Raw genomic sequence first — 16,755 nt, 5'->3', positions numbered from 1 at the left:
TGCCTCCGCGCTCCGCGTAGCGCCTGGATGCCTGCGAGTCCTCCAGGCCACCGACGCCTGCGCGAGGCCGAAAGGCGGGGTGGGGCGGGCGGCTGGCTCAGGCTTAGGAAGGCACCTGTCCATAGCTGCCAGAGAAACCCAGAGGCTTTGGGGTAACGACTCTGGTGGGGTGGGAAGCGCGGGCCGTGTGTGTCCATAAGGTCACTTCCCTCTCTGCCTCTCCTGTTCTTCTGGTCGGCAATTCTCTCTCTCCCTTTGGCTCTGGCTCTGGCTCTAGCTGGGTTTTATTGAGATAAAGCACCTCTGTTGACGCAAATTAAAAGTTTTCTATCTGGGTGCGTCACTGGCCAGGTGGGCCTACAAAGTTAATTCCGTGAGGGGAAGGAGAAGAGCACACACTTCCTCACGCTTTTGGATTTCTTTGTGTAAGCTAGGTTCAGGAAGAAATTATCTGTTTCCTATTAAACACCCAGAGTATTCGCTTTGAACTCAGGACATGGTCAACAATGCAAAACAAAACAAAACAAAAAAACTTGAAAATTGGGCACAGTTGTCTCTACCCTGAGGATTTGGAATTAGTATAAGTAGCACATTTTCAGGTGGTACCTGAATAGAAACATTCTAGTACTTTTTTTTTTTTTTAAATTCAGCATTTTTATTATTTACCTACAGTGCTTGTTAATTTCATTGTTCAGGAAATTCTGGAAGAACCTCAATTACTTCTTGATGATCTATTTCATATAGTATAGTGCCCAGTAAAAGGAGGGGAGGCAGAGGTTGCAGTAAGTGAAGGTCGCGCCACTGCACTCCAGCCTGGGAGACAGAGCGAGACTCCGTCTCAAAAAAAAAAAAAAAAAAAAAAGGGATCTTGGTGAAGCTAAAAAAGCAGGGAGTTTATACTTACTGCATTCCAACATTCCAACTTGTTGAATTGCCTTCCAACAAGTTGTGTGAACTTAGCAAAGTTACATGAATGTCTTTGCTTCAGTTACCCCACCTTGAATGAGAATAATAGGCTATTAGAGAGAGTAAGCATGTGTAAAGTGCCTGGCACTTTGGAGGAGCTTAGTAAATATTAGTTCTTTTTCCTCCTTGGCTTCTATTCCTTTAAGTGTTAGTGGAGTGTAACTTCAAAGAGAATTGTACTTCTCTTGGGAAGTGCTGCTTATATTGAGTAGACTACTGTTTTTGAGAGCTTTCTTTTTTTTTAACTGCATCCCTTTCAGAAAATTGTTAGTAAAACCAGACCCTAGGAGACCAGCCAGAACCATGAAATGCCATGTTTCAAATTGGAACACTTACTATTGGAATTAAAGCCAAACAAGAGCTAATTTTTCAGGGGAAGAGCCAAACACATGAACATGATCACAGAATCTTGAATGTAGTCTACTGTTTGGGATTAATAAGAGAATTTATCAGTGAAGCCCTTTATTCACTACATGGAGTTTTTATCAAGCCCCACTCATGCACTGCATCCGCCTTGAGACATAACTGTTTCTCTTTGGCCCCCTCATGGACCCAACCCTGCAAAGCCTCTGATACAAGGTCCCAGTACCAACCTCTTCCACAGCCCATCAGCCTTTCTATCAGCTCATAACCAGTTGGAATTTCTAGATCTCCTCTGGGGCAGCTGGAGAGGTCTCTGGGACTTCCAGAGTCCTTACATGCTTGAACCTGCCACCTTCACAGAGCCCTCTGGATCCCATCTTGGGACAAGGGCAGTGCACATTAAGCTGTTGCTGCCAGTAATTCCGTATGGAAAGCAGAACACAAGTTCCATTTACTGTCTGGTTCCTCAACTTCAAGGGAAAAAAAAAATGTTCTCCCTGTTCACACTTCCTGTCTCACCTGGGTGGTGCCTTTTGAACTGGGATTATGAGATTTCCAAGACTCTCTACTGTGTAGGTATCCTCTCTGTTTAGCCTCCAGATTGCTCCAGAGGTGAGGAGAAGGGAATTCCCTTGAGCTGTGCATTTGGAAAGGGTGCAAGGAAGTGAGGGGTTAGCGGAGGCCCTTCCGTCATTGCCTTGAATGAGTATCCCATCACATAAGAGTTGAAGGGGAAAAGCCAGGATTTGGCAGGGATGAGCTTTTCAATCTTGGCTTCTCAGTAAAATCTCTGGACAGTTTAAAAAAAAAAAAAACAAAAAACAAAACCCAAAACGAGAAATCAAACAATCCATAAAACCATACCCTGATCCTATCACCATAGATTCTAGTTTAATTATTGTCAATAAGGACCCAGGCATTGAAAACTTTAAAAGCTTCCTAGGTTACATTAATATGCAGCCAGAGTTGAGAAACTTGACATCTCAGAGAGAGAGAATTCTGTGTACTGTAAACACTCTAAGGGATCCACATTGTAAGGTTGCTACTTTTCCCAACTGGAGCAAGGGGAGTTTGGGCCAATCACTTGCATTCACCTGGTATGGGCCCCTGTTGGCAAACACTCATTAGAAAGGTGTGTTTGTGTAAGAGAAATAAAAACTTATGTTTGATTCTTGGGGCATGGATTGCCAACTCCCTTAAAATTCACATTGCCTTTTTTTTTTTTTTTTTAGACAGAGTCTTGCTCTGTTGCCAGGCTGGAGTGCAGTGGCGTGATCTCAGCTCACTGCAAGTCTGCCTCCTGGGTTCAAGTGATTCTCCTGCCTCAGCCTCCCAAGTAGCTGGGACTACAGGTGCACGCCACCACACCTAGCAAATTTTTGTATTTTTAGTAGAGATGGGATTTCACCATGTTGGCCAGGATGGTCTCGATCTCTTGACTTTGTGATCTGCCCACCTCCTCCTTCCAAAGTGTTGGGATTACAGGCGTGAGCCACCACGCCCAGCCTAATATTCACATTGCTTATATGTCTGATGGCCTTTAAAATTAAGTGCAAAATAGGGTCTGCAGCGTGACTTCCACATGTTCTTGTCAGAATCTTGGAATTACTCCTCTCCCTGCCTTTCATATAACCATATAACCATTGATGGAGATCAAGTCCTCTGGGAGTTCCCTTCTGTCCACATTGATTGCCTGAACTGCCTATATGTCCTCCCTTTGTGCCTTAGCTCCTGCCCTGGTTTGCTCTACCTGTGGTGCTGTTAATGCTCTCCTTCATTTCAAAATCTGACCTATGCTTTCACAGTCAAATGCTGCTTTTGTGTGAAGGCATCCCAAGGAGTCACTGCAGCCAGAGTCTCTCTCTCTCTTTGGAAATTTAATTCCATTCTTTCCAACACCTTTTATTATTATTTTAAAAATATTTCACACTTTCCACATTGTGTTTTATTATCTGTGCATGTTTTCTGTCCTTCCACATTTTGAAATCCTTGAGGGTGGGGCCAGTGTCTTGTGTATTGTTTCGTCCCACTCAGGACTCAGCACACTGCTTGTGTGTAGCAGGCATTCAACATATACTTGGTGGATGATTGTAAGAGAGAATCTAGGTGATTGATAATGTTTGCCACAAACTACTGGGAAAATTAAACTCTTTAAGCTCTTCCTGGCTAAATAAATATGTAGTTAACTTTTGACATGACAATTTGAGGAAGATACTGAAGTTATTAAAGGTTACTGCTACGTATACTCGCAGGGGCAGTAGAGACTTTGTTCTAGTGGTGGCTGCTGCAGTGTCAGCATTTGATTTCCAGGGCATTACAGTGGCTTTCTCCAATGTCCAGTGTCAGTGAGGAGTGGTAGCTTGATCAGATGTTCCTCTGATATGGTTCTGGTTTTGCTTGTTTCATGAACCTGGCTTCCCAAATGTCCTGCAACTCTGTGACCCATTTAGTGAGCCACTCATGATCAACTAATGATTCCTTTTCTGCCTACATCAGCCAGAGCTTGTTCAGTTGCTTTCAACCAAGAACTCTGACAGGTTGAATTAATTTAAACTTTGAACATCAAATGATGCTTTCTAGTAGGTGTTAATGATTGTTGCTAACGATAAACATCTTTCTTATATGCAACCATAACATAGGGAAGTTCCTTTTACTTTCAGGAAAAGAGCTAGTACTTTTGGAATTTTATGTCTATTTCTGTGAATGCTGGGTGGATACGTTCTGAAATTATTCTATGTCAATAACATTTTAATGACATATATTTTTGCTTTTGTACATTTGTGCCACTAGGTAGTTAGAGCAAGAAGATGGTGTTTCCGTCCCTCAAACGGTCCCTTCCAACCATGTCATTTCTACCTTCCTTACTGTTGGCTCTCTTAACTGTGTCCACTCCTTCATGGTGTCAGAGCAGTGAAGCATCTCCAAAAGGTAGTAATGGGATGCCATTTCCTTGGAATAAAATACGACTTCCTGAGTATGTCATCCCAGTTCATTATGATCTCCTGATCCATGCAAACCTTACCACGCTGACCTTCTGGGGAACCACGGAAGTAGAAATAACAGCCAGTCAGCCCACCAGCACCATCATCCTGCATAGTCACCACCTGCAGATATCTAGGGCCACCCTCAGGAAAGGAGCTGGAGAGAGGCTATCGGAAGAACCGCTTCAGGTCCTGGAACACCCTCCTCAGGAGCAAATCGCGCTGCTGGCTCCTGAGCCCCTCCTTGTCGGGCTCCTGTACACAGTTGTCATTCACTATGCTGGCAATCTTTCGGAGACTTTCCACGGATTTTACAAAAGCACCTACAGAACCAAGGAAGGGGAACTGAGGTATTTTTTTTTCTCTTTTTCTTTTAAACTGCAAGTGCTGCCCACGCTAAATTCATTATTTCTGATTGATTATCTTTTAAAATTACCTTTGTTGTTGAACTTTTTCTTCAGTTTTGCTTTTGTATCTTCTTTATAGTGTTAAAAATGGCTTTTTCCCTTGCTTTTTGAATCTCATTTTAAAATTCTAACCAATTTTCTTTCCCCCAGCTCTATCAGAGTAAATATCTATTTGTTTATTTAGTTTGATTTCTGAGACATAATAAACATGGTTAATTTTCCTGACCTATGCATTAGTTTCCTAGGGCTGTTGTAACAAAGTACCACAGACTGGGTGGCTATAAACAACAAAATGTATTTTCTGTCAGGTCTGCAGGCTAGAAGTCTGAAATCAAGGTGTCAGCAGGCCGTGCTCCCTCCAGACTCTGGTGGAATCCTTCCTTGTGTCTTCCTAGCATCTAGTGGTGGCCGTGGATCCCTGGCACTCCATGCCTAGCACCTGCATTGTTCTAGTCTCTCCCTCTGTTAGTGGCATGGCCATTCGGTTTCCCTATGTCCCAGTCTCCATCATCTAATAAGGAAACCGGTCATACCGGAGTAGGACCCAGCCTGGTGGCCTCTTCTTCACTCCATGATACCTGTAAAGACCCTATGTCCAAATAAGGTCTTGTGCACAGATACTGCAGGTTAGGACTTCAGCATATCCTATTAGCATCCTATTAGAGGAAATACTTTTAGCTCAGTTAAAACATTTTTAGAGATCTCTACTCACCTTGCTTTGGTTCTGTTTTTAAGGAGGAGACTTATTTGAGGGAGATTTTATGCTAAGTTTTAAAATGGAATTTTATGTTAGTAGATTATACTAATTTATTTTTCAAATTCCATCTTATTCTATCAAGGTAAAAAAGTAAAATTTGTTTCACTCATAGCCCCCTGAACTAACTACTACTTCTATTTCAGTGGAATATTCTCCCAGACTTCTTTCTGGATATGCATATATGTTATTTTATATAAATAGAATTCTTATATTTTCTCTTTTATAAGGAAATTTTTTAACTTAGTATGTTGGGTAGATGTTTTATATAAATGACTATTACTAGGTATCATTTTAATGATTGTATTAAAATACATAGTTGTACGTTAATATCTTTAATCCCTTGGGAATGGAAATGAAATTATTTCCAGTTTTTCAGTATCAACAACACTTCGATGAACATCTTTGTAAGTTATTTCTTTAGAATAATTGCCTAGAAGTAAAATTGGTAAGCCAAAGAACCTATAAATTTTTTATAAACCTTGTCATTTTTTCTTGTCTCTCACCGATACTGTATATTGGCAGTCTTTTTAGAGCAAAAAAGGCCCTCAAATGATATCTCTTTTTAATTTACATAACTTTGATTAAGGAAGTTGAGCAGCTTTTGATATGTTTGTTAATGATTTGTAGGTTCTTTTATGAATTGCCTGTTTATGATCTTTGACTTTGCCCGAGATTCCCTTGGTTGTTGGCGATTCTTTTTTATTTCATTTCCTTGGTTGTTGGGGATTCTTTTTTATTTTATTTTATTTTACCTTATTTTATTTTTTGAGGTGGAGTCTTGCTCTGTCACCCAGGCTGGAGTGCAATGGCGCGAACTTGGCTCAATGCAACCTCCGCCTCCCGGGTTCAAGCGATTCTCCTGCCTCAGCCTTGTGAGTAGCTGCGATTACAGATGCGCACTACCATGCCTGGCTAATTTTTGTATTTTTAGTAGAGATGGGGTTTCCATGTTGGCCAGGGTGGTCTCGAACTCCTGTCCTCGTGATCCGCCCACCTTGGTCTCTCAAAGTGCCGAGATTACAGGTGTGAGCCACCATTGGGTATTCTTTTACACATTTTTAGGATCTCACTATCTGTTAAGGCTATGAAGTCTTCGTCACATACTTCTTAAATGAATTTTCCCAGTTTTTTACTTTTTTAAAAAACTTTTTTTTGGAGACAGGGTCTGGTTCTGTCGCCCAGGCTGGAGTGCAATGGCGCAATCTCAGGTCACTGAAACTTCTGCCTCATGGGCTCCAACCATCCTCTCACCTCTGCCTCCCGAGTAGCTGGGACTACAGGCATGCACCACCATGCCTGGCTAATTTTTGTAGTTTTGGTAGAGATGGGGTTTGTTGCCCAGGTTGGTCTCGCACTCCTGGGCTCAAGTAATCCTCCCACCTCAGCCTCCCAAAAATGTGTTAGGACTACAGGCGTGAGCCACCATGACCATGCCCAGTCTAACTTGTCTTTTAACTTAGTTTATGATAGCTTTTGTGATGTAAAATATTTTTTAGTAGTAAAATCCATCAATCTTGTAATAACTTTAGGAATTATAAAGCTAACACCTGTTTTAGAGTTCCTGGTGCTTCATGCTCAATTTTTATTTCACTTGCCTTAATTTTAGGATACTTGCATCAACACAATTTGAACCCACTGCAGCTAGAATGGCCTTTCCATGCTTTGATGAACCTGCCTTCAAAGCAAGTTTCTCAATCAAAATTAGAAGAGAGCCAAGGCACCTAGCCATCTCCAATATGCCATTGGTGAGTCTGCATTCCTGTGTATTTTCTACAGGAAGATCTACTGATTCTCTGTGACTTGCATTACCCCAGTGACAGTCAACATTGGGTCACCTGTTTTGTTTTATTGCCTGGCAGATCGTTACTAACTTTTCATTTACAACCTGTGCTTTTGTTTCAAGTCACAGTTATATGTAATCAAAGTAAAAATTGCCCCTAAAAATGCAAGATTTCAGTAACAGTACCATTCCAGGTTATACATGCTGACAGGAGGGAAGTGGTATAAGAAATTCAGGTGAGGTTTAAATAGTAGTGCCCTTCAAAAAGCACTTTCACCCTCATTTTCTCATATGATCTTTTAAAACGATTTTAAAGGTAATGCTTTGTCAGTAAGGCCGTATTTTTAGCATATAGTTATTTTCTATAATTTACATATGCTATATAGTAATATTCACTATATAATTTGTAACTGAATGTACAAAATTGGGCGGACAGAAAAAGAGAATAAAAGTAATCTTTTCGGAATGTTATGGTGCTGAAGGTAAGTCATGATAGATAGCTTAGCTTCCCAAGATAAACCATTATTCTCCAATCTCAATGCAGATGTGGACATCATTCCCTCTGATTTTTAAAAGTGGCTAGAAGATGATCTTGCCAAATGAATAAAACTGTTCAGTAAGTGCCATTGTCCTTTGATTCTGGTAGTTTAGAAAAGCATCAGCTGGGCCGTCATTCTGTAGCTGATATATAACACCTCCTGGAAGCACATCCTTTGTTCAGGGAAACTCACTGGGGATGAGATTCAGGGTAGAGTAGGCTTTGCCTAGAGTCCTGAGGGATGAACACCTTTGTCCCTGTGCTGACTGGGGAAGCAGTATCGTAGCATGGAGAGATACCAGGAGCCACACACCGACCTCTAGTATGGCACTTCTCAACCTTAAAACTCTATACCTACTTGCCTTCATACCATAAGGATGCCTTCTTCAACAAGATTCGGATCTCCCACCCCACGCCAGAGGGCTATCCTCTGTGAAAACCACTCTTCTGCAAATTTTCCTACCAGCCAAGAACTTTTGTCCCCACTCCCACTCTTGTATATGAAAAGACAAGAAACAATTATGCTATATTCCTAATATAAATTTAAGATACAGGATGTGCTTTTTCAAAATATAGTCCTCTCCCCCAGTATTGTGGCATGACTCCCTGGGACAGAAGTGAGTTCTTTAATTGGTGAATCAAAGTTCTAGGAGAATAAAGGATCAGGGATGGGAAGGAGACAGGAGAGAGACTGAAGGACCAAACAGGATTAGTGGAGAAATTTGTAGGCTTTCAGAAGAAAGACCGGGAGCTTTGGAAGCTCCATGAAGATGCTACAGTCTAAATCCATGGATATCCAGGATCCACTTATTGAAGATAGGAAAACAACTTTTTTTTTGAGGATAGGAAAACCTCTAATGCAATGTTGTCCCTTTGGACAGAAACGTCTCTCACTAACAGAAGTCTAATATGAGTAGCCTGACCTCAGGCTGCAGATATTGAGCTCAGGGGAAAACAATGGGGTCTCAAAAGATCTTTCTGGAGACCGGAAAAACAAAATATATACCACTGGGACACTAAAGCTTTTGAGCATGGGGCAGAAATTAATCACATTTAAATCTGAATTAATTTAATCAGGTTATTTTCCTACTAATTAACACAACTCGAGAATGAACATTTTTGGCCAGGTGTGGTGGCTCATGACTGTAATCCAGCACTTTGGGAGGCTGAGGCAGGTGGATCACCTGAGGTCAGCCTGGCCAACATGGTAAAACCCTGTCTCTACTAAAAATACAAAATTAGTTGAGCTTGGTGGCACATGTCTGTAATCTTAGCTACTCGGGAAGCTGAGGCAGGGGAGTTGCTTGAACTCGGGAGGTGGAGTTTGCAGTGAACCGAGATAGCACCATTGCACTCCAGCCTGGGTGACAGAGTGAGACCCCATCTCAAAAAAAAAAAAAAAAGGAAATTTTTGTTGTGGGTAGGCAGAAGCAGAATGCATTTAAAAAGAAAAGATGATTGGGATCCTTTATGAGTAATCCTAGGCTGGCTAACAGAGTTGGTTTGAATGACCAAATGGTGACTAGAAGTTGGTGGCTGATGGGTATTAAGAAGGATGAGGGCCAGGTGAGGTGGCTTGTGGTTGTAATCCTAACACTTTGGGAGGCAGAAGAAGAGGATTTCTTGAGGTCAGGAGTCTAAGGCCAGCCGGGGCAACATAGCAAGTTCCTATCTCTCAAAACAAATAAAAAAAGATGACGACAGAGCAATAGAGGTGAGTATAGGATTACAGGAAAAAATGCCCATGACCGTGGTTTCACTTGGCTAATTCTGGCTGGTTCTTTTTCCAAGGTCTCATCTCCGTGCTTTTTATTGCTAAGGTGTTAGACTTTTTTCTTTAGGGGCAGACCTCTAAGACTGTACCTCCATCAACCATACCCCACCTTTACTCTCTGATTGGACTTTAAAAGGTGATTCCAATGAAGCAAATCTAAGTTTGGAAGAAGCTTTGCAAGAGCATGCCCAGGAATAGGTTACTTTCAACTATACAGAAGAACAGAAGCTCTTTTAGGTACTACAGGGTTATATATTTTCCCCGTTGCGTATATGTGCAACAGCTCGACATTGCATTGCCAGGTAATTCTCAAACCTGTATTTAAGGACAAATGGATCAGCCACATCTTCGCAAAACTCACAATCTCGGTTTTGCTTCGCCTCATCCGGGTTATCAATCCACATATGCCAAATATTAGTCTGTTTGCAACCATCTGAATTATTTAAAAGAAACTGAGTATTGATAGTTGCACAACTTTATGATTACATTAAGAGCCACTGAATTGTAAACTTTAAAATGGTAAGTTTTATGGTATATGAATTATATCTCAATAAAAAAGAAATTGAGTAGAACTGTTTGACCTTAATATCTAAATTATAATTAGATATTGGAAAGATAACTTTTAAAGTAATTATAGAAGCGTCATTAGACAGGGTCTGCCTCTGTCACCCAGGCAGGAGTACAGTGGCTCAATCTTGGCTCATTGCAACCTCCACCTCCCAGACTTAAGGCATCCTCCCACCTCAGCCTCCCCAGTAGCTGTGACCACAGGCACGTACCACCGATAGGGCTAGATAGGGCTAATTTTTGTGTTTTGTTTTTTTTTTTTTTGTAGAGATAAGGTTTCATCATGTTGCTCAGGCTGGTGGCAAACTCCTGAGCTCAAGCAATCTGCCTACCTCGGACTCCCCAAGTGCTGGGATTGATATACTTTTAATATTATGTCTGATAATTAGGAAATTTCTCAAGTTCAGTGTATTGCATAATTGGATTACTTGATAATTTGAATTATTCTGATTTTAGGTGAAATCTGTGACTGTTGCTGAAGGACTCATAGAAGACCATTTTGATGTCACTGTGAAGATGAGCACCTATCTAGTGGCCTTCATTATTTCAGATTTTGAGTCTGTCAGCAAGATAACCAAGAGTGGAGTCAAGGTGAGTCTGTAATTGTCACATATGGTGACCAACTTGTTCTGGTTTGCCTGGAACTGGTTTTAAAACTGGAAGTCTGGCTGAGCACAGTGGTTTGTGCCTGTAAACCCAACATAAACCCAACACTTTGGGAGGCTGACATGGAAGAATCACTTGAGGCCAGGGGTTTGAGACCAGCCTGAACAACACAGTGAGAACCTGTCTCTGCAAAAAATAAAATAATTAGCCAGGCATGGTTCCTTGTGCCTGCTACTAGTCTTAGCTACTAGGGAGGCTGAGGTGGGAGGATCCCTTGAGCCCAGGAGTTTGAGGCTTCAGTGAGGTATGATTGTGCACTCCAGCCTGGGCAACAGAGCAAAACCATGTCTCTAAACAAACAAAGACAAAACCAAATAACAAAATCCTGGAAGTCCTGCATCCTGGGAACCTTCTCAGTCTCAGGCAAACCGGGATGTTTGACCAGCCTGTTGTCATGGATGCTCATTTGTATAGTGAGGTTCTAATAACAACAACGTGGAGAGAGTGTGGCCTGGCCTGAGTCGTGATCCTGGCTTCACCGCAGTCACTTCACTGACTCTCTGACCTTGGCCCTATTCCCTCTGGAACTTAGTATTTACTTCTTTGGAAGGTATAACTTGGATTAGATCCTGCAATGATCTATAAGGTTGTTTCTGGTTATGACTTTCTGCAGTTTGGAAGTAAATGTTACTATCTGGCAGGGGATTTCTGGCTATTGTAAGGAAGATAGAGCAACCTGCTTGGAATGGCCAGAGGTTTTGGGCCAGGTAACACTGGAATGCTGGAGAGAAAAATCTTGTTTCAAGGCACACTTGTTCCTCATTTGGGTGCCATTGCATAGTGGTCAACCAATACAACTGTCTGCCATAGCTCAGAATGCAAACTGGTTTTTCTGAGGGGAGGAAGGGATGCTTTGTTTGAAGATACCTTATGTATTTGTGCTGGTTTTTACTGAGGCCTGGGTAGATGGGGATTCCCTGCTGAATTGCTTTGGGTTCCTCTAGTGCTGAGATTTCTTATTCTTGTGGAGGTATCTTTACTTACCTGGGGATTTGAAGATGACGCTTGAGACTCGGATGAAGGGAACATTCTTAATTCAGCAGTGAAACTAATCAGCAAAAACACCTGCCCCTTGTTTTGCCACTTAACTGAATCTCTTAGAAATGATTATTTTAATAATGTCTAATCTATACTAATATTTTTAATTCTTTCATTTCTGTAAACACATTAAGCATGCATATTATATATCTGTGTCTGGTAATTGTTTTATCTGAATTCTTTGTGTATTTGATTTTGTGGTTTGTTTTTTCTGCTGGCTCTTGCTTATGGTATCTTGTTTCCTTGCTTGTATTATGAATTATGTTTGTGAGCTTATGTTACCTGAGTCTAAAGTGGATTATTCCAGAGAGAAATTGTATTGAGTGTCTGGAAGTACTTACTGGTCCAGCGATCACTTTACCTGTAGTTTCCTTGACAAAGGGTAGTTATTTCTAGTTTACCTTTACATTAAAGGCCTGGCCTTTGGGTACTAGCTTTATGTAGGGGTTGTATGTCTTGTTAGACTTTCTACTTTGGGCAGGCCCTGGACTTGGTCTCTTAACTCCGGAGTCCTTCAATGCCATAAGAACCAAAGCTCAAGTCCAGCTGTGTTGGGCTACTGCCGTCAGGGCTAAGCTGGCTGCAGTGCGCTCCTGACGTTAGAGGGTCCAGCTGTCATTTCACTTTTGCCTCTAAATCTTGCTTTCTCATTTGCCATCTTATAAACACATTTAAGAAGACTTTATATATGTTATCCAGCATTTGTTGTTGTTTTCAGAAGGGGGATTAATCAGGAACAGTCAATATTAATGCAAGAAATGGAATTCCCAATTATTTTCCTTAATATTGGCAACCATATCCCACAATATGAGGACATTAATGTCAGTCTTCTACACAATGTGGAGAGAAGCCACTTAAGATATTTGAATTCCTTTCTTGTGCCTTCCACTTTAGGTTTCTGTATATGCTGTGCCAGACAAGATAAATCAAGCAGATTATGCACTGGATGCTGCGGTGACTCTTCTAGATTTTTATGAGGATTATTTCAACATACCATATCCCCTACCCAAACAAGGTAGAGATTTTGTACGGATACTACACATGACATCATGACGTTTGATGAACACAGTCATAGATTTGTCATTATAATTGGTGCATCCCTGTGGTTACCTCAGCAGCTCCTCAAGCCACAAAAACCCCAGCAAGTGACAAACCTGCAGTTGATCTTTCTGAGCATCTTCTCACCTTTGATGTGTACAGTAACTTCTAGTGATAGTGAAGAAGGCAGATCTTCACAGAGTTCCTGAGGCCCGTGGCATGGGGACTCTTTTGCCTTCTGACTTTATTAGTGGGCAGACAGCACAGGGAAGAGGCTACCTTTTTCCTTACTGGCACCTGCTTGGCAGGAACACAGAGGATGCTCAACAAACTGTTTTGAATGAATAAATGTATATAGTGTAAGACAATCTGCATTTTCTTTCTTACACGAGCCCTTAAAACTATTGTATGTTTGATTTTTTAGGTATATGTGGGTCTTGGACATTCAAAATAGAGTGGATTATTTTAATTGTTAAGTTTTTCAATTTCCAGTCTCCTCATCAGAAGGTTAGAAATGGAGTCAAGAGGCCTGAAGAGGCGGGGCACGGTGGCTTGTGTCTTGTAATCTCAGCACTTTGGCTCATGTCTTGTAATGTCAGCACTTTGGGAGGCCGGGCAGGTGGATTACTTGAGCCCAGGAGTTTGAGACCAGCCTGGGCAACATGGCAAAACCCTGTTTCCACAAGAAATATAAAAATATTAGCTGAGTATGGAGGTGCACTTCTGTAGTCCCAGCTACTTGGGAGGCTGAGTGGGAGGATCACCTGAGCTTGGGAGGTTGAGGCTGCAGTGAGGTGTAATTATGCCACTGCAAGTGCACTCCAGTATGAGTGACAGAGTGAGAGCCTGTTTCAAAAAAAAAAAAATAAATAAATAAAAGGCCTGGGATGCAAGTCTGACTTTGCCACGTTGATAGCAAAGTGACGCTGAGTCACTAAGCTTCTTTTTCTCCACTGTGAAAGATTCTTCCAGTCTAGAGCTCCATGATTATGCCCGGTTAACTGGTTCAAATACCTATCCGTTCTGAAGATTAGTGTGTTTGGGGGAATGTGTAGCTTTGAGACTGGTAATGTATTTTATTACTTCCTTCCCAAGATCTTGCTGCTATTCCCGACTTTCAATCTGGTGCTATGGAAAACTGGGGACTAACAACATATAGAGAATCTGCTCTATTGTTTGATGCGGAAAAGTCTCCTGCATCAAGTAAGCTTGGCATCACAATGATTGTGGCCCATGAACTGGCCCACCAGGTATAAGCTCTCTCACACTTTAAAAAAAGTATGAACTACATTTATATTGCTTTTATGGGACATATAAGGCTATTTATATATTATAATTTTTACTCTGTCTTTTTTTTCATAGGAAAAACTGTTTCTCCAAAGCATCAGTTTTTATGTCTTATAATACATGTTGAAAGTCTTTTTATTTTCACCTCGATTAAATATTGGTCCTGAAAATATATGTTAACATTCATAAACTTATATTAGACATCTAAAATATACTTCTTTCTGAATGTCTTTGTTTATGGCTGCCAGTCTAGATAATAGGTATCCAGTCTCCATGGAAATGTGTGAATAAACTGAGTCATGTTGTGTTTTTAGTGGTTTGGGAACCTGGTCACTATGGAATGGTGGAATGATCTTTGGCTAAATGAGGGATTTGCCAAATTTATGGAGTTTGTGTCTGTCAGTGTGACCCATCCTGAACTGAAAGTTGTAAGTAATTATTTATCCTTTACATTTTAGGTTAATTTGTTGTTTTGTTCAATATTGCTGGAAAATATTTACTAATCTTTGATTATAGAACTTATAAAAAGAATTCATTGATAACTTCCTTGACAGTTTAGATATGAATCGTGTTGCAGAAATGCTAGTGAACTTTCAAGATATATCACAAAGACTTATTTATTTACAAACTCAGTTGTGAATCTATGACTGTGAATTGTCAAATTTTATCTTTCTTAATATCAAAGAAATAGAAATAATGGCAACCTAAATGTTCCATTTCATTTTCCTGACCTTCAGGTTGCTCATTGCAGAATTATTAGGTATAGACTGCTGATCTCTCAATAGGACCCTACTTGCCAGATCAAATGAGTTATACTTAAGGTAATTGCACATTTGATTGTGTAACAACCTAGGCTTCTGGGTCACAAATTTATTGCTTTGGAACTGCTATGGGGTTTATTTTTTAAATCACCATGTTTAACTTAAGAAAATCACATATAGCAAAATTAAACTTATTTTATGTAAAATTTTTTTTATCCTACTCCAGTGATGCTTTCCATTTGTAAATATTTATTCCTATTTTCATCTGCCACGTACATTATTTAAAATATACATTTGTGAATATTTATTACTGCCTATTTTCATCTGCCTGTGTACATAATTAGAAAGTACATATCAATATTGCGTTATAATGGATCATCAATATTTTCTTACGTTTCTACATAATCTTTAGTAATAAAAATGATTATGGATACATATTATCCTATTGAGCGAATGTGCTCTAATAAAGCTGGTTAAAGTTCTCCATTTCTTTTCGTTACATGTTTTTAAAGGTAAATATCTTTGCTCTAAAACAGTAAAGACAATGATTGGAAATGTTGAAATTACTATGCAGTTTAGTTTCTTGTTTTGTTACTGTTTGGCTATAGGCATCATCGTTTCGTTTTTAGATTAATACGAATTTTTCTTTATTCTAAAGTACTTAAGATGAACAAAATCTATAATGTTTACCTAAAATCATTGTTTCTTGGGTGGTTTTTAGAATATATTAATTCTATTTTGTTTCATAAATATTAGGAAATATGGAATAAGTTGCTCCCAAAATGTGAAATATGGACTTCTTGCCTCAGATAAAATGTCCCACCTTTGACATTTTTTATCTAAATGTAAATCATAGGTGATGTTTTCTCTTTTCTGTCTCAATAGGAAGATTATTTCTTTGGCAAATGTTTTGATGCAATGGAGGTGGATGCTTTAAATTCCTCACACCCTGTGTCTACACCTGTGGAGAATCCTGCTCAGATCCGGGAGATGTTTGATGATGTTTCTTATGATAAGGTACAAGTAGATTGAGTAAAAGGATACAGTTTGGATACTAAAGTTATACATACTGGGGTGGAGAAGTTATAGGGAAGGTTGTGGGGTTAAACCCACATTGAATGCCTTCTCTCTTGACACAGCTGGCTGGAGTTAACTCTTTTAGGCCTAACTTGCAGTTTGGCTCATAACCCTAAAGACTATTTTATGGGAAATTCTTCATATATTCTTTCTTGTGTTGAAAATTCATGGCTTACAGAAACTCTGCTTTTATTTATCATTCAACAAATAGGTATTGATTGAGCATCAACTTTGTACTAGACAAAAATTCCTGCCCTCGTGTAGCTTACTTTTCAAGGCCTTCAGCAATGGTTAATATTGTTGAGATGCAAATAATTGTCTTGCACAGTGTGTTTAGTAATAGAGTTGGGAATTGTTGCCAACAGTTTAATGATTGGGAGATTTTATGTAAAATCCAGATTTCTAGCTTCTCTTGGGGAAGAAAAAGGAGGATTTTGCCATGGTATTTCCTTTGCAGCATAAGCTGGAGCTAAGTTGTTGTTCTCTCTTTGTAAGATCAAGGCTCTGCTTTTCCACTTCCTCTACCATTCCCAACTGTTCTGCTGTCTTCTCATCGAGGCTGAGAATGTGTTGCCAGTTACCATTGTGCTTGGCTGTTGTTTTACTGGTAGCAAATAGAAAAGTCTTTCTGCTTGCATGTTTCCATTGAAAGTCCAGGGGAAAAAGAATGTAAAAGAGCATTCTTCTCATCATTGGACTATTTCCTTTATTTATATGCCCTGTCATATGCCACTGGAGGCATTTGAGTTTGTAAC

General features: G+C 40.2%; 1 protein-coding gene across 3 annotated transcripts in view; it reads left to right on the top strand.

The window, feature by feature from the left end:
• The window catches only part of ERAP1 (endoplasmic reticulum aminopeptidase 1), a 39,271-nt gene that overhangs the window by 6,964 nt on the left and 15,552 nt on the right, over positions 1-16,755 (top strand). For 2 of the 3 annotated variants that reach the window (XM_011944294.1, XM_011944293.1), the window contains exons 2-8: positions 4,120-4,660; positions 7,081-7,219; positions 10,590-10,724; positions 12,732-12,852; positions 13,971-14,125; positions 14,477-14,590; positions 15,809-15,940. In XM_011944294.1, the coding sequence (XP_011799684.1) occupies positions 4,137-4,660; positions 7,081-7,219; positions 10,590-10,724; positions 12,732-12,852; positions 13,971-14,125; positions 14,477-14,590; positions 15,809-15,940 (1,320 nt within the window). In that variant the 5' untranslated portion in view covers positions 4,120-4,136. Of the gene's footprint in view, positions 1-2,561; positions 2,682-4,119; positions 4,661-7,080; positions 7,220-10,589; positions 10,725-12,731; positions 12,853-13,970; positions 14,126-14,476; positions 14,591-15,808; positions 15,941-16,755 lie in introns of all 3 variants that reach the window. The other variant, XM_011944295.1, reaches the window with a different exon arrangement.

The sequence above is a fragment of the Colobus angolensis genome, unplaced genomic scaffold, assembly GCF_000951035.1.
Source record: "Colobus angolensis palliatus isolate OR3802 unplaced genomic scaffold, Cang.pa_1.0 Scaffold23, whole genome shotgun sequence".
In the NCBI taxonomy this organism is placed as follows: Eukaryota; Metazoa; Chordata; class Mammalia; order Primates; family Cercopithecidae; genus Colobus; species Colobus angolensis.
This window is presented reverse-complemented; position numbering and strand designations above follow the sequence as displayed.